The 18,989-nt window shown below is 41.9% G+C and overlaps 1 protein-coding gene across 2 annotated transcripts in view; it reads left to right on the top strand.

Annotated features, from left to right (window-relative positions):
* The first annotated feature begins 1,248 nt into the window (after positions 1-1,248).
* MRPL3 (mitochondrial ribosomal protein L3) overlaps positions 1,249-18,989 on the top strand; it is a 135,622-nt gene continuing 117,881 nt past the window's right edge. Inside the window, exons 1-3 of one of the 2 annotated variants that reach the window (XM_088462804.1) lie at positions 1,249-1,807; positions 2,684-2,865; positions 9,628-9,719. In XM_088462804.1, coding sequence (XP_088318930.1) covers positions 1,749-1,807; positions 2,684-2,865; positions 9,628-9,719 — 333 coding nt within the window. In that variant the 5' untranslated portion in view covers positions 1,249-1,748. The remainder of the gene's footprint in view (positions 1,808-2,683; positions 2,866-9,627; positions 9,720-18,989) is intronic. The other variant, XM_088462803.1, reaches the window with a different exon arrangement.

The following is an 18,989-nucleotide window of genomic DNA, read 5'->3' as shown; positions in this document are numbered from 1 at the left end:
GATTCTCAAAGTAATATCTAATCTAAACCAGCAAAAACGAAGAGCAATGCAGCCTATGTCCTATCATTCAATGCCAATGTCCCAAACAATGCCCCAACCTTCATCTTATACCCAGTCAACATACGCAAGGTACACTGCCTACCTCGCAATATGTAACAAATTATGGCCCAATGTCTGCAATTAGTAACCCACACAGTTGCCCATCAGAAAGTTCAGCCAAGTCTACTTCTTCCTATAATTCTGGGGATTTTTACCTCAATGACCCCATTGTAAAATGACAATACCTGTAATAGGGACAAATTAATGCAAGTAGCTTGTTGTGTGGGTATTTTGTGCGTAATTAGGTAAAAATTTACATGTTCAAACATTTGAACAACAAACCCATATCATTTTGGGCGCACACTATTTTATTTTGTACATTGCCAGGGTTTGGCGTTTAAAATATAATATATTTTCAAACTGTTTATTACTTTCAAAATTTAAAATTTTAATAATGTAAAAATATAAGAGCTAAAAGACGCTCAATACGTGTAATAGTACGTTTTTGTTACCTTGAAAAATAAAAAAAATAAACATTCGATATACAAACGTCTCTGATTTACTTAACTTAGTGCTACAGCTAACATTTGAACAGGTTGAATACAAGTTCGCATTTTGTTGTGATGTTGAATGTGGGGTTTCAGCCGCCTATGTAATTCGTCAAAAGATGACAATGACATACGGAAGTAATTGAAGAATTTCTTATCATCGGCTCGTAGGTCTTGAAATAGTATCTCAATTGTTCGCAGTTCATCTCTCCGTAGGTTTATTGGGTGTGCCCAATATATACGGTTTTGCCTCTGTGCTCTGCGACGCCGATAGAACAGCCACATTTGCAATAATAGAGCTATTTCACACATGCCGGTTTTGACTGGGCGGCAAAAAGCCGCCCGTTATTTAACCAGCCGTGAAATGTAGTACTGCAGGGAAAGGACAGGCTCCTTTCACACGGCACGGTCGCCGTGATATAGCCGGAAAAAACTACTATGCAGGACGGTGCCGTGGCCGTCTCTGCACGCCAGTAGTGTGAAGAAAACAAGTTTCCTTTCACACACACTGGCTTTTGCCAGCCGGGCATGTGCAGCAGCAGCTACTGCTGCGCATGCCCAAAAAAAAAAAAAAAAAACCTGAACCAAAAAGCAGCTCAAAGCCGCTGCTTATGAAAGGCACGGAGTGCCAGGAAAAAGCCGTCCGGCTACCGCCCGGTTCTTGCCTAGCCGGCGAGAACCGGCATGTGTGAAATAGCTCATACGGTTGCGACCCATGTCAGACTGTTGCTCTGTCAACAAAACACTGAGAAATTCTTCTGATGCTGCTTTTGTGCATGTTTAATTCAGGGGGGAAAAAACCATCACAAACAGGTTAAAACCGTTGCGTGTGAAAGGGATTGTTATCCAGCAAAAAACCGGACGGTGTGATCCAGTTTTTTTGCCGAACGGCCAGAACCTGAGTGTGTGAAATAGCTCAGAGAGAGGAGAATAACGGAACATGAGCAGAGACGGGCAGCAGCAGTAGATGTGTGATAACGGTGGCAGCAGGAACCTTTCTTTCTAGTGATTTGTTTCCAGGCGGAGGCAGAGCGGAGCGGACAGGAAGCGGCGAGTGACATTCCCATGCCTATGCAGAGGGCGAGATACTCTGCTGTCACCAGTGAGATCAGTTAGCTGAGATCAGTTAGCGCGGCTCAGTGACACCGGCCTCGAAGGACGATGGCTGCGGGGCTGGGCTGGAGGCTGCTCTCTGCCCGGTGCAGGCTGCTGGCTGACAGGTCAGTGACGTCCAGCGTATATACCATAGGGTGCACCACATGTGCTCCCACTTACATGTCACACATAACATAACTATGAGCCCTGGTGTTACATACATTATCTGGGCAATCTGTAACCTATCCATGCTCTAAGGTACAGTATGCAGTGGACAGAAATGTACCCAGCTAGTACCACCAAACTAGAACATCAGATATTTGTTATTGTGTCCGGGTCATACATCTGCTGGGCAATTCCCCAACTCGCGCTGATTGGTGTACTCTGTCGATCGGGAAAATGCATCATGTTAAAAATGCCCCATTTGCAGATTCCAATCATATATGGGTCGGAATCAGCGAATTAATATTGTCCAAATTTGGATTTTCATAATCCCCCGACCCAATCATCTGTAGAACGGGGAAAGTGGAAATACATCTTATTTATAAACAGGATATAATTTTCCTCAAATAATACCCAACTGAAGCAATGTGATATTTGGGTGGATAAGGATGAACTATGTCACCCATTTCTCGCATGCCAAAACCACTGCCCAATATAGTGAGGAGTGCAGATAATATATGAAATGTTTTACATTTGCAGTGCCTGCTAACATTGTTTTGTTTACTGTCCATTGTAATGGGCTTATGGTAGGAGTAGGGCTTGGCAATGTGTGACACTGGGAGGTTTCAATAGAATAAATGCACACTGAAAGGTTTGATAGTCTTACGACTCAATTTGGGGGAATATCAACCATGTTTCTGGTCACAACATTGCGAAATTTCAATCTTTTAGCTTTCATTTTAGATCAGCTCCATCTGTCTGCTATGTTACTATAACAGTTGTTTACATTTGGAAGTGTATTTGAAGTAACACTATATTTTGTCCTATTTTCCTTTCAGTCGTATGTCAAGTGTGCTGCTTGTGAGAGGCAAGCAGACAAGCACATGGTGGGATGAACATCTCTCTCAAGAAAATAGAAAATACCTAGCACAGTTGACTTCAGAGGAGTACAAAGCTATGACTGCAAGCAAGCTCTGTCCTCTGAAAGATGAGCCATGGCCTATTAAACCTTGGGAACCAGGTGCGTTTATTGAAAGTAGTTGATAAATTCAAATAAAAAAATAGCTGTGATAAAAAAAGAATAATAATTAGTAACTGGTCCTTGCAGTTAATTTCCTGTGACTGCAGGGCATCACTAGATTCACGTTTCCTTTTCAGTTCTTATGTTGGATCATTAGATCTTCTGACTTATGCTGCCTTCTGACAGGCAGGCAGATATTCAGCAGGCAGCCAAGCAGCATAGCCGGTCCCATGGGGCTAAAGGTTGCACTAAGAGGATAGTTACAATTCACTGTGGTTGTAACAACTTACTGTAGAGCAGGTTAGTTAATCCATGTCACTGGGTCAGTAATCATCCAACCTGCTTCCACAGATAGAAAGCCACAAATAATGACTTGTTGAGAAAACTTGAAGGTTGAGAGACATTGCTGTAGAGCATTCTGGTGTAGCCCACCAATTAAAGAACTGTTTAATCTATAATATGTACAAAATAAATTTCTGAAAGCAAAGCATACTGGGGTTTCAAGATGTGCTGTTCAAGCTATTTTGAAGAAGCACAAAGAAACGGGCAACGTTGAGGACCATAGACTTAGTGGTCGGCCAAGGAAACTTAGTGCATCAGATGAAAGACACAACATGCTTTCTTCCTTTTGAAATCGGGAGATGTCCATCTTTGCCATCAGCTTAGAACTGGCAGAAACCAGTAGGACCCAGGTATACCCATCTATTGTTCGGAGAAGTCTGGCCAGATGTGGTCTTCATGAAAGAATTGCAGCCAAAAATACTGTCGACATGGAAAGAAGGCCAAGCGACTCAACTATGCACGACAACATAGGAACTGGGGTGCACACAAATGGCAGCAGTTGCTCTGGACTGATGAGTCAAAAATTTTAATATTTGGCTTTAACAAGGCAGTTTGTTTGTCGAAGGACTGGAGAGCGGTACAATAATGAGTGTCTGCAGGCAACAGTGAAGCATGGTGGAGGTTCCTTGCAGGTTTTGGGGCTGCATTTCAGCAAATGGAGTTGGGGATGTAGTCAGGATTTATGGTGTCCTAAATGCTGAGAAAAACAGGTGGGTACTTACCCATCATGCAATATCGGAGGCGTCTGGTGGGCTCCAAATTTATTCTGCAGCAGGACAACGACCCCAAACATACAGCCAATGTCATTAAGAATTATCTTCAGCGTAAAGAAGAACAGAGGCCCTGATTCAGAGCTGGACGCTCTGACAGAGCGCTCGCTCTGAATCAGGGCCGTCCTTCGCTTTTTTTAGAGCGGCCTCCCGGCCGCTCGCATAGCTGTGGGTGACCACCCACCGCTATAGCGAGCGGCCAAAAAGATGGTCGCGATGGTCAAGACCATCGCGACCATCGGGCTTGCGACGAGACCCTTGTAGTAGGGTCTCGTGGCCGCAAGCCCTGGAGTGCTTTCGGCTCTATCGGAGCCGAGAGCACTCCCACTGGCATCACTTGCGATGTCAGTGGGGCCGGCCCCAGATGGTAGGCGTTCCCATGGGATCGCCTCCGTCTGGGCAGCCACGCCCCCGGCACGCCCACCACAGGGGGCGTGCTGTCACCATCGACCGCACGCCCCCTTTGTAGCGAGACCCGGAGCGACGGCTTGCCTGTCGCTATCCGGGTCCCGGGCATGCGCACGACGGAGCCGCCTCCGTCGTGCGCATGCGCACTGGCCCAACATTAACCCGCTTGTGAGCGCTCATCGCTCGCGAGCGGGTCTGAATTAGGCCCTGATCTCCACATCATCGAGTCTGTCTGGGATTACATGAAGAGACAGAAGGATTTGAGCAAGCCTACATCCACAGAAGATCTGTGGTTAGTTCTCCAAGATGTTTGGAACAGCATCTCTGCTGAGTTCCTTCAAAAACTCAAAGAATTGATGCCGTTTTAAAGGCAAAGGGTGGTCACACCAAATATTGATTTGATATAGATTTCTCTTCTGTTTATTCACTTTGCATGTGGTAATTCATAAAAACAAACTATTAACACTTCTATTCCACACCTGCCTAAAACTTTTGCACAGCACTGTACATGTGGGACACAAACTACAACACCACGATATTAAAAGGTAAATTAATCAAAACAATGCATATGAGGGCTATAAATGACCGTATAAGTGTGTGTGTATGTATGCATGTATATGTATATATATATATATATATATATATATATATATATATAATCCAAAAAATGTGTATATATTTTTTATAAAAACAACAAAAAATAAAAGAGAATTAGACAACATGGTATAGCAGCAAAACATGGCAATGACCATTTTTTTTAAAAAAAAGAACAAACTATTAAAACACAAAAAAAAGGAAAAGATATTCTTGAAAATTGAAAAGTCACAATGTTTCTTTGAGTCCTTTTGGGGACAAGGTTTTGTTGTTATATAGCTTTATGTATTTTGTAGCCTCCCACAGGACAGTGGCTATATTTCAATTGAACTTTCTTGTGCACATTTCTGTTTACCCTAGCTGTATTAGGGATGGACAGCGGAAGCCCGCAATAGAATGTTGCAATGCGATGGTAGCTAACCTTCGCATCAAAAGCATTCTATGGTCTATCCATTGCGAAGCGGCTGTCTGGAGTGGGCGGGGAGAGACTGTCTGTTACTGGAGGAGGCGGAGAAGGACAGGACAACAGTGCCACTCCTCCTCCAGTGACTGCATGTGAAAGTACCTGGCACTATGAATTAATTGTATGTACCGAGGCTGGGAGAGGGTGCAGCCGACACTGCAGGTGCATGCAGCAGCAATTAGTTGGGCTGTAGGGAATGTGTCACCACTAACAGATCTGTCTCCCGCTAGCTTGTTCATAGCTGTTCCAGTGTCCTGCGGGTGGGAAAAAATTACGGTGAATCTGTCACCGTAGAGTGAATAGAAGCCGTGCGCATGTGCAAGGCATCTTTTCATTCTGCAGGGAGAGCTTTGAGGCATCTCTGTGAGCGCAAGGCATGCTTCTTGCAGTGACGAAAAGGGAGTGCATCCTTTGGACACACTCTCTTTTTTGAGTGACCACATGCTGGTGCCCATTTTCACTCCAAGTACCCTGCCGCACTCCGGCCCTGGTGTGCACGCTAAATTAAGCATTACTGTATTCGTATTGGATCTGTAGATGGCACTGCTGAGGATGGCAAATTGGATCTGTAGACCTCCTGTGGATGGTGCTACTAATAATGGTTACATTTGTTGGATGTACAGTAGTTCAGCAAAGATTTGCAAAACTCTATTCAATGATGTCACGTGTTGATTTTCTTTGTGGGTCTAGCAAGATGGCGGTATTTGCAGTGGAGCTGATGTTTGCACTGGCAAATGGAATAAAATGGGTGGATCGTGGACATTCCTTGCGAAGTACAGAAGTACCTAGTTTTGGGGAAGTGCAAATATTATATTCAATTAAACAGAGTGAGATAATTAGAGAGTATCGTCCAAGCAGACCATAACCCGAGCAGTATTTTGTAGAAAAAATGACCAGTTTCATTGCATGAAAGGGGTAGTTTTATAGTGTTAGGTAATTGGACTTTGAGGATCTACATTTGGAGAGCTTACCTTCTAATGAGAATGGGACACATCTGAAAAAGAGTGTGGCTTTGTCTGTAGGTTGGGGTAGTTGTGAGACTAGTGGTATAGGTAGGCTCTAATAAAGATGTGGGTTTTAAGAGTGCATTTAAAATCTGGATGAAAGTTGGATCTGGCCTGGCAGGGAGAGCTGTAAGTGGGTAGCTAATGATAGAAGCCATGTAGATGGGAGTAAGAGACTATCTTTAGAGACGCTGCCACGTAGGAGATGCACAAGGGGCTTTGTAGAGGAGATTCAGTCATTTGAATTGGATTCTGGATGATCCTATCAGTCAGTATAGTGATTTACAGAGTGGTGGAAAGGAAGATTGAATCTGTTTTTGACATGTTGATTTATTATGTAGATAGCAGAGAAACAGTAGGACACACAATATACTGCAGAATGGCAGAGATATGGATCTCATAAACAGGTGTCCCTGATTCCTTGTATAAGTCTGGCTCTCATTGTACACATAATACTGATAACTTTATAAAAAAAACTAAACATTAACCATTCATTCCTGAGCATGCTGCTATGTTAGTGGGTTTATGTGGTCGCCACAAATTCGTTTTCCCTCCTGTCTGCCTGTTGTGTTTGGCAATGCAGATGAGCAGACGCAGAAGAGTAAGGGGCCTATGTTTCAACGTTTGATGAGAGAGAAAATTGTGTGATATAAATCGCCAACCAATCAGCTTCTAACTTACATTTTATAGGCTGTGTTTGAAAAATGACAGTTAGGAGCTGATTGGTTAATACTTTTTCTCTCAAAATTTTATCTCTCATCAAGCTTTGACACATAGGTCCCTAAGTGTATAAGTCTGATTGCACTACCCCTGGGCTGCCATCATATGGGTAGAGGTGTCACTTCTTTATACAAATATCATACAACTGTTCCTTGTGTTGATCACACTGTGAATTGTAATGTGGCATGAGTACCAGTCTGTTGCTGAATTACCATTCACAAATGGGGAGCTAGCTGGTCATCAGGATCCAAAAGAACATCTGCTGTCAACGACACTGTCATCCATCACCCCGTGATTTCTGTCATTTAAGTCATGTATCCTGGTTGCAATTAATTAGAGGTCTATGGCCTGATTCAGCACGGATCGCAACTGCGTAATTGCATGCAGTGCAGCTGCGAAAATATTCTGCTAATGTCTGCCACCGCTCAGCCAGCATAGATGCCCACTACTGCTTTCTCACATCTGTAATACCTCGCAGTCCTGCGTATACATCTGTTACTTCGAAGCACATCGCGGCCCGTCATGCACAACTATAGTAGGTCTGACCCGTCGCAGACATTGCAAGTCTTTTCGCACACAGAGATAACTCAAGCTGCGCTGGCAATCGCAGTGGCTAACTTGTGCACGCCCATGCAATGTCATTCAAACAAACAGACACGCCTGCGTTTCTGCAACCACTGAACTGTCACCACCCCCTAACGCTCACGGCCTATCACTCACTCTGCGATGGATTCCTGTCTAAGTGCTCGATTGCAGTGCGCTGCATTTGCAGTACGAAACAGTCGGCCAATCTGTGTACGCAGTTGCGATTCATGCTGAATCGAGCCCTATGTACTGAGCCATGGAAAGAGAGAAAGTGGATGGAGATAAAGTAGCAACCAATCAACTCCTAACTGTCACTTTAAAGGCTGTGTTTGAAAAATGACAGGAGCTGATTGGCTGGTACTTTATCTCAATTCACTTTTAGCTCTCTCCAAGGCTTAGTCCATAGACCCCCTAAGTGTCTTCTAGATTCTACAGGAATGTCTTTTTGGTTACAAGAGTGTATTGGAAGTTGAGTTATGTGCAGATGACTGCTGAATACACTTTACTCATGTAATAAATGTAATTAGTTGGGTCAGTGAACATTTAAATTGCTGCTGTAAAAAATGTGTTATACTTGCTGCAATAAAGATTGTTCTTTCATAAATATTAAACATATAATTGCTGTTCTCATGCTGCCCTGTTAATGTTGTATTTAGAGACTAAAACCAGTTTACCATTCTGTTACCTATATTATGCACTTTGTCTATTATTACGATTTAAAATTTTAAGAGGAGTAATTCTACTCAACAAAAGCACGCAGCATGACCACTGTAGAAGTGTTGTCCTGGAGACCAGTGGTTGCGCTATTCCTCTTCACATTTTTATGAAGTATTATTATCCAAAGAATAATATATCATCTGTAATTAGACATAATGGAAAATTGCCATATGATGCTAAAAACTCCCCAATTAAGCAGGGGAGTATTGTTACAGCTCGTACATCAGTCGGGCAAGGCTGTGGGCAGTAATGGTTGGGAACAGTCAGTACTACAGGCGCTATTACTGCCGCTACTGCAGAATTTCTCTTTACAAGCCGAAGCAACCGATTCTTCAGCTCTCAATTCAACACTATTCTGTAATGTAGTACAAGTTCAACCCTGGATAGTCTCCTTCTTCATATTCACACGTGAGTCTGCCATGATGTTTTTATTAAAATATTTCAAGAAGCTCATCTGATTACACTGTCAATCAAAAGCTTAGACACAATTATCCTTTATTTATTGCCCCATCCACAATGGGGACGATTCAATTTAACGCGAATTGAATAGCGCCGGGAGTGAGCTCTCCGAAACTATTCAATTCAGTGCGCTGTGTGGTCTGAGAACGCCGGTTATTGCGCCTATCGCGCCTTAACATTGGTGTTAAGGCACGTTAACCGGCATTCTCTGACCAAAGTGCCGGGCGCACGGCTGTTAGCGTCGCGCTAAGCAGAAAAATAGCTGTGCGCCCGGCACTTTGGTCAGATTTCTCCGGGCGTCCTTAGCACTTAGCCACGTGGGGGAAAGTTAGGTTTAGGTACCCCCGGGGCGACTTAGGGTTAGGCATCCCCCGGGGAGGGTTAGGTTTAGGCTATTGGAAAGCGGGTTAGAGCTAGGTGCCACTGGGGGGGAGAATAGGGCTAGGCACCCCCCCGGGAGAGTTAGGTTTAGGGTGCAGGGAGGTGGGGGTTAGGTTTAGGCACCCCCGGGGGGGACTTAGGGTTAGGCACCACCAAGGGAGGGATAGGTGACTTACCTGCGCTGTATTGCTTCCACTGTCTGTATTTCACACCGCCAGGATTTCATACCCAACTTGTAATATGACTTGGTCATAAGAAAGGTAATTTCTCATGCAGCAATATATTTGCATCTTGATCTGTTTTGTGCCTTGTATTACAGGCTCTAACAGGGTTGGTGTAATAGCAGTTAAGTTGGGAATGATGCCGATATGGACTAATTCTGGGGAAAAACATGCTGTCACAATGTTGCAAGTAAGTTAATATGAAGTATAATTTTTCTTAGGCTTCTATTGGGGTGATTCAATTGCTTGTACCTCCTGTAGCTCCCATCTAAACTGCACAGGAGCTATTCAATTGATTTGTGCAACCAGCCCCGAGGCGCGCCCAGCACTTACCACGGAAGAACCAGCTTAATGCGCCTAATCCTGAGTATTCCTGCGTGACAAAGGGCCTGGTCGTGCATAGAATTGTATAGGTCCCATGCAGTTTAGACAGAAGCTAAGGGAGGTAAAACAATTGAATTCCCCCCTAGATCTGCCTCTTGTGTATCTTGTTTAAAATTTATCTTTTGTGCTGTTTGGTATATTTTATGTTTCCCTTTTTATCTGCATATCTTTAATGCATTGTTTTATACATTATATTTATATTTTACTTGTATTTGTTTGAAGTAAACTTATTGGAATTATAGTAAGCAATTAATGTTGATTGTTTTGTTCAAATACAAAATGCTGTGTTTTTAATGTGATTTCTTCTTTGAAGAAGTCATGTGCCTTGATTTATGCTGGTGTATCTAGACTCCCACCAAAGTGCATAGGTCTGTATAGCAAGATGACGCTGTTTGCACTGGCCGATGGGAGAAGTTGGATGGAGCAAAGGCGTTCCCCTCTAAGTACGGAGATGACTAGTTTTGCAGAGCAGTTAAAAAAATGGGATTTAATTTAGCAGGGCAAGATTATTAAAATGAGACAAAAGGATGCAGAATGCCTAGCCATTTCCCCTGGCAAAAACACTTAAGTTTTAAACAAGCTCTAAATTGCCAGAGATCGCATCTCATCCTACACTTTACTCTCATGGTTAATTTAAGTCATAAATTAAGTAATAAACCTAGCAGCATATTGTAGACACTAGCAAGTTTTAAAGAAAAACAAAGTGATTTGCAGTACACATCAAGGATGCTTTATAAATGGGATCCACTCTTTAGACAGTGCCTGCCTTTTGTGATTTACTGTGTAATTGAAATAGCCACAATATATATATATATATATATATATATATATATATATGTGTGTGTGTGAAGCATGGCTATATATGAAATGTCAATCTCGTTCAGGACATACAGGGTTAAGGAGAATATTTGAAGAGGCAGCATTAATTTGTTTAGGGAGTTAAATTGCAGATAAGGAAATACAGTTGGAATAGTATGTTTGCACATGGATACATTCACATAACATCAAGGCTATATGAGATGTAAACTTTAACTACAGAGCTGCTTCCTGTAGTAATGATGTAAGGAAATTCTTGGTATATAGTTAAGATGTTAATACAAGTTTGTATTATTGCTGCTGTACAACTTCCAATTACTGATCTGCACTCACTGCAGAGTAAACAGCTTCTCATGGTGACCTAATTCCATCCCTCTATTGAACGTAAACCTTCCATATGCATTTGTTTTCAGCTTTTTCTGTGGTCTGTTACCCAGTTGATAATAAAGCTTGAGCACCTAGAATGTCAGAATGAAGGTCTGATCTATACTGCAGTTCCCAATATAGCTTCACTTAACCTGCAGTTAGTGGAGCGCAGTGGGGGGAACAGGTGACCGCCTGAGTGTTCAGCAAATAAATGTGACATTTGAAACCGTGCACCAGACTTCTTATGTGCCTGCAAGGCTGTCAGAGTTTAGCACAAATCAAAGGCTGTTTTAATATTTTGATCCAATTGTAGATTCTGAAAATGTGACTCAATTGCCCATACTGTTCACTAGTATTGCCTGAAAGGATTATCATTTTAACTTGTTGCATCTATATAAGATCTTTTGAATTATCGCATAGTTTTTAATAAGGCTTCAAAATATTCTAATGTGCAGTAGTTAATTGCTTGACCTGGCTTTGTTTATTGTTGCGATTAGAATTGCATGGAGGAGACCTGCAAAATGCTTGTTGGGGGTTCAGAAGATTTAATGGTTATACTTACAAGTGTTGCATATCCAATTAATCAGCGCAGTCTCCTGGTGCATCCTAGTCGCATCACTTTGCGACTTAGATGTGTTTTCGGCAGCAAAATATGCCCAACGCTAGCATAGTAGCACGGGACCTTGCTGCTCACTCACGCTATTCAAGTCGCACTTTGTGGCGTATTGAGGTAGATGTATGAGGACACATCTGTCGAAACTGTGGGGCTAATTCAAAGCCAAAAAAGGAGAAAATATGCACCCTGGCAAAATCCTGCAGGTGGGGCAGAGAGATTTACGATTGACATGCTTAAGATGCAATGACCAGCAGAGAAATGTCTCCAAAATGTATTCTATAAACTTAGAAACTGCACATAGTCAACAGAGATGGAACTAAGTGATATGGTGTGACAGGGCTGTGAGCTTACAGGGCTGTGAGATTACCCAATGTAAAAAGAACTTGCAGTTCAATCTGACACAGTGATGCTGTGTAAGGCCACATTGAAATCTTTAGATTTAGTGTTTGTATATTGGAGTTTTGTGCATGTTATTTGGAGAATATTGTACTCTGTAGTTTTACCTTTTTATGGAGGAAGATACAGAGAAAGCAGCGAAGATTCAGTAGAATACTTGGTATACCCTTTCAGTATTTTCCTGAATGATGTCTGGCATGGTCCCTCTTTATCCCCACTTCCTATATATGTTGGGAATTTGTTCTGCTATTCCTTTAAATTTTCTCTGATCCTTTCACCAAAAGTCACTTGTGTAGATATGTTTAAACACAATGTTGACTTGATAACTTGTAATACTGAAATATAAATAAAAAGAACAGGCTTTTATTTTCGGTTGAAAAAGGCAGTCCTGACGGCTGAATTGCGTTGGAGATAGCTTTGCCTAACACACTAAAATATCCTCCAAGCGTTAGTGGTCACGTAGTCCCGGGCACCCGCATTCCCGTCCTACAGTCAGCAGAAGCCACCCACCATTGTAGCCAGGAATGGGGAATAGTGCAGAGCCAGACGTGAAGCCACAGGCTTCACCATCTGCCTATTACCACTAAACGTAAGACTTGTAAAATAGTATGTACCTATTTAAACTGAACTGTTACAATCCAATCACCGGAAATGATCTTGTATGGGCTATTACACACACACAACCATTTTGTCCGTCTGGAAAAATAAATGGACGTTTTTTTCCTGAGAACTGTTTTCAGTTAAACGGTGAAATACATGTATGCATTCAGACGACACGAATACGGCACAGTCGCCGTGTTACAGCCATGTATAACTACTGACAAGAACGGCTGCCGTGCCATCACCGTAGATGGTGAAGTACATGATTTTATGCATGCTTTCACACCACACTGTATTTAGTTGTACTTTTACTTTATACCTGTCCACAGTCTACAAGTTTACAAGTGTATCTACACTTCACAAAACCGTTGCTTGTGGAAGTGACTGATCGAAGGAAAAAAAATACTTTCTTCTTCAAGTTCCATAGGGATCCACGGCGATAATGTGGCTGGAGAGATCCAGGCACCAAACCGTTAAAGCTTTCAGCTCCCAGGATGCCTCGGGTCCTCCTCCATATATACACCGCCCCTGACAACAAGCATTCAGTTCGTTTGGTGTGGCAGGATTCAGACGCACCTTTGTAACGGGACTGCTCAGTCGGTCCTAAGCTTTTATTTTATGTTTTATTTTTCTATGTTTTTGGGTTGGCAGTACTGAGCGTCTGAATTAAGATGCATGTACTGCGACTCTATCTACGTCCGCCGGGCCGCAACACCAGTAACAGGGCTGAGCTTGCTAGCGATGCTGGGACCCGGACGCACAGATGTCAGGTAAGGCGATTCTTCGCTTCCAGCACTGCACCGCTGCACTCAGTGCCAGTGTCCTCACTAGACCACTGGGGCCTTATCGTCTGACGCTCAGCATCGGGCAGCAGACGCTTTTGCTGCCACGAGGCCAGCGTACCCGGCCGGTTGATGCAGCTTATTGGAGGTTCGCGCTCCAACGGCATCTCCTCCCCCCGACACAGACGCTGATCCATCAAAGCTTTTCACGCATCTGGGTTGCTCCTCCTCATGTATATGAGACGCTCACAGTCCACTATCTGTGTGCTGCTGTAGCTGTTGCTCTCAGGAGGTTTTGCGTCAGTCTCCCTGTATACCTCTCCCGTGGATCAGGTATATAGTGCTCTATATGCTACCAAACCTTGGTTTGGCTAGTTGATTCAGAGTCTATTGCAATTATTTTACATATGCATTGTATGTGACTGTTTGCTAGCTGCTGTATTGATACTGTCTTTTTTTATTTCTGACTGTCAGTTATAACTATCACTGTTTTTTCCCCCCATTCATTTGATAGGTGGGTGGGGCTTTTCTCTGGGTACTTCACATTTCTTAGTATTTGTGAAGGCTGTCACATTGCATTGTATTTGTTGCCTTTAATTTTGAATATATGTAAAGGGAAACGGGGTGGAGGCCCCCTGTGCTGGTTTCATGTAAATCCTGTTGGCGGGCTTGTCCCACAGGACCTTATACAGGATGGTTGATGTGCTGTCTGTTATAAAGAACCATATCACCATTATTATTTGGCTACTCCCACACTGCCACTTTTAATAGGATACTCACAGTATGCTATGTTTGTCCTGTATGTACATCCTTCCTGGATGGATGTTTATACCTACTCAAGTCAGAGTATGTATGGCTCAGTTGGCTGTTGCGAACAGACCGGTAGTCGCTAAGGTGCTTTAAGCGGATGCTAATTTTATCAGTCTGCTCAGGAGGTAGATTCAGGAGCATTATCGGAGGAATCTGATGATGCGCCAGGTTCTTCTCCAGGAGAGGAGGACCATCCTTCTACAATGGATGTCTTTTCTTTGGTGAGGACTGTCAAATCAGTCCTAAATATACAGGATGATGAGCCAGCTCCTAGAAAGAAGGCTCCAGTAGTTTAACACCAGAAGGTGGTAAAAGCTGAGTTTCCTAAATCTGAGGGGGGGAGGGGAAGAGTGACTGAACAGTAATTCTGCTTGGTCTAGATGTCATTGGTTCACCGACATACAGAATCTATCCATATATATTCTGTTTTCTCTTCCTTTATGGCCGGATTTGTTAGTGCAGGGGTCCCTGCCTGCATCCGGACTTTACCTCGTCTGTCCTTGACGGGGTAGCTTTTAAGGTTTCCATCTTGAGAACCAAAAGTTTTCTCCAGCTCTGTAATTTAAACGATGCTTAGGGCTAGACAGCCTTCCTCTGCCCGCATTTGTTACAGAGTTTGGCATTCTGTTGGGTGTTCCCACAAAAAAGTATGACCCTAAGGTTTTAGGGTTTCCAGGGTACTGGATTGGACTTTGGTCTCTGCCTAGCCACTCTGGGAGTGCAGGTTTCTGCGCTGTCAGTCTGGTTCAAGAAGAGAATTGCTTCTTTACCTGATATTAGAATTGTTTTTTTCCAGGGAGTTCTCAGAGTTCAACCACCCTTTGTCGCACCGGTAGAACTGTGGCATTTGTTTTTGGTTCTCAAGGTGCTACAAGCTCCCCCATTTGAAACTCTGGACTCTGTAGATTTGAAGAGGTTGACAGCAAAGACAGTTTTTTCTCCAAGCTATTTCTTCTGCATGCAGAGTCTCTGATTGGCAGCACTTTATGGTTGCTTCCCATTTATTTTTCCAGATTAGAGCTGTCCTCCGTACAAGAGAGGGTTACCTTTCTAAGGTAGTGTCCCGTCTTCATGGGAATGAAGAAATTGTGCTCCAGTTTTTCAGTCTTCAGATCTTTCTGTAGGTAAAAACTTTCTGGCTATGGTTTGTGCTCTCCGTATCTATGTGGAGCATACAAACTGTTAAAAAAATCAGACTCTCTTTTTGTGTTATATGGTTTTCACAAACGTGGTTGGCCAGTCAACAAGCAAACTCTGGCTCGATGGTTAAGTATGACTATCTCTCAGGTTTACACTAAGGCTGATCTCCCTGTCCTAAACATGGTGACAGCACATTATACTCGGTCTGTGGAACCATTGTGGGCGTTTCATCGCAGTGCCTATGTTGAACAATTTGTACAAGGCAACCACGTGGTCTTCTTTTCTTAGGTTCTACGTCTTTGATATTTTTGCCTCTCAGGATGCTTCCTTTTTGGGCGATGAGTTTCCTTTCTGCTCAGGAGCATTCCCCACCCTTAGGGGAACTGCTTTAGGACATCCCCATGGTATCCCTACGGGGGGCCATTCCGTGTCAAATCAACACCCATTTTTTAAAATTTTTTACCTCACCAGCTCAGATTGGTATATGGAGAATATATATATGTAGTCTAAGAAAACTACAACATTTTATTTAAATATCTCATGTCGTTTCCAAAATATAGCTATGTAAAGTTTTAAAAATCTCAAAAACGCACAACCAGCATATTTTCAAATCGCCATAGCAGTTCTCCTAATTAAGCTAGAGAGGTGGGAGTGTCATTTTACTGTGTGTTTTTTATGCCCTTTCCTATGCTATACAACACAATAGGCTTTGTGAGGAAAAACTCCAAATTCAAAGTTAAATTTTGATAATGATTCTCTCAAAAGTGCATCAACAAAAAAGTTAAAAAAATTGTCCTATACTAATTGTTTTTCAAAATTTAAAAGTTGGAGGATAATGGGTTCATAATTAAAAATAGTTTTAAACCGGAGTAGGACCTATGTTTGAAAAAATCAGGGCCTACTATTAAATTCAATTATATGATGGAACAACTAAAATTAGCCCAGCACTCAATACTTGAATTAAATGTAAATTTAACTGAGGCATTGTCAAACTATCTTCAGCTAATATTGTTGACTGACTAATACAATGTTAAGTATTTCTATTCAACTTGATTTATATAATTAAACTGATCAAGCCATCAAATCTTTTATAACCTATTACTACTTGTAATACACCCAGCATTTTTTAATAAACTACCTTGCTTTAAAATAATTTTTAACTATGAACCCATTATCCTCCCACTTTTAAAATTTGATAAACTTTTAACATTAGTATAAACTATTTCCAGAAATGTTTTGAACTTTTTTGTCGATGCACTTTTTGAGATAATCATGATCAAAATTTTCAGTTTTGAATTTGGAAAAAGCTTTTCATCACAAAGCCTATTGTGTTGTATATCATAGGAAAGGGCATAAAAAAACAGAGTAAAATGACACCACTCAACCTCTTTTAATTAGAAAAGCTGCTATGGTGATTTGAAAATATGCTGGTTGTGCTTTTTTGACAGATTTTTTAAAACTTTACATATATTTAAATAATAATTAGCATTTTTCTTAGACTACATATATACTCTCCATATATAAAATGTTAACAAAATCTGAGCTGGTGAGGTAAAATCAGTGTGTTGATTTGACACTGAATGACCTGTGGAACCTGAAGAAGAAAATAAGAGTTATGGTAGGCTTACCATTGATAAATCTTTTTCTTCGAAGTCCATAGGGTCCACAGGGCACCCACCCTAACGCACCTCACTTCATTGGGTAATTTTTCTTTCAGGCACGGATTCCCTCATTTTCTGAGAGTGTTTCTGGTGTGCGATTGCTTTTCTTTCTCCTCTTGCCTTCTCCGACCTTGGGCTTGTTTACAGAACTGAATGCCTGTGGCCGGGGGGCTGGGTATATATGGAGGAGGACCCGAGGCATCCTGGGAGCTGAAAGCTTTAACTGTTTGCTGTCTGGATCTCTACAACCACATTATCCCCATGGTATCCCTGTGGACTCTATGACTGGGTACAGACGTAATGATTTTCTGTCCAACCATCCAACTAGTTGATTGGTTGGAATGAAAATCTTGTAAGGTATGAAAGTAAATGACAATCAGCAATTTGCTCGCAAACGCCGGAAAATGGACAAAAACTGATGTTTGAACAAATTGTTTAGATCAAACATTTAACAAACTTGTCTGATGACCATCTTCATCTGTTTTCTGGCATTTAGTAGCAAATTGCTGATCATCATTTACTCCCATACGTTACCAGATTTTCATTCCAACCAATCAACTAGTTGGATGGTTGGACAGAAAATCTTTAGGTGTGTACCCAGCTTGAGTACTTCAAAGAAAAAAAGTTATCAATAATAAGTCTACCATAACTCTTATTTTTTTTTTTTCCGTCCGTTCAAAACTGGTGTGTGTGTAATAAGTCTATTTGTCTTGTTTATGTATGTCTGTTTTTGTTTATGTCTGCAATGTGTAACACTGAATATCTGAGCCAGCTCCATGGGAGTATAGGAAAAGAATATGTTGTCTGCATTAACCATTCATTAACTTAAAATGATTTTATTTGTACAAAAACATTGGTACATTCCCTATTATTAAGACATTTTACACAGACCCATAGTTCTCGCACACATCGCATATACATAAGCGTTGAGTGCAACCTCAATTGATTGTATATACAGATGTGTGCTTGCACATCTTTGCTGCAGTCACACTAAAAAGCCCCTCTCAGTGCGCCAGGTCCCGTGAGAGACTGCTAGCGCCAGGAGTCTTTTTTTGACAAAAATGCGATGTGACTAGGACGCACCAGCAGACTGTGCTGAAATTTGATATGTGACACTTGTATATCTGTGTGCGATTCTCTGAATCTGTGTACGAAATACTACAATGTAGTTTTTTTAATTCCAAGTTCCGTTGTGGTTCATGTACAGACTCTGTTGCATACAAATATACAAGTGTTGCATATTAAATTAATCAGCACAGTCTGCTGGTGCATCCTAGGCGCATTGTATTGCGACAAACGCATTTTCGGAATAAAAAATGGGTGGCGTTAGCAGAGTAGCACGGGAGCTGCGCTGCATAGCGTATTGATGCTAGATCTATGAGGACGCATCTGATGACTTCCCTGTCATTTTTCTCAGTCTGGTTCCCTAAAGCAAGCTCTCATTTCAGTGTGACTGTCAAACTATTAGAATAACCCAACCCTATTTGTTCGAATCATAGTTTATTATGTACGCAACAAATGAGAAGGCATGTAGAAATGTTACAGCTGGTTACAGTGAAGTACTACCCCCTAATTACAAATATCTATACAACTTGCAGCATCTTAACTCTGACCATATAGTTTACCCTTACGGAACATATTTCTAACGTTCCCTATCTTTGTTAAATGCGCCATCTAGTGATAATAAAAGATATTGCAACTTTAAAGATTCAAAATGGTCCCTCTGTGGATAGCAACACCCACCTTCAAAGTGCAATGGATAAGCTGGTACCTGAATATTTTGTTAGTCTCTTTATTAGCCATCATAGAAAGATCCTTCACCAACATGTTCTAAAGGTCATTGAGACTCATTACACTAATATTAAAACCTTTCTCGCACATCTTCATTA

This window comes from Taudactylus pleione, unplaced genomic scaffold, assembly GCF_031769625.1.
Source record: "Taudactylus pleione unplaced genomic scaffold, aTauple2 ptg000053l, whole genome shotgun sequence".
Classification (NCBI taxonomy): Eukaryota; Metazoa; Chordata; class Amphibia; order Anura; family Myobatrachidae; genus Taudactylus; species Taudactylus pleione.
Note: the sequence above shows the minus strand (reverse complement) of the source record. Positions and strands in the feature narration are given on the sequence as shown.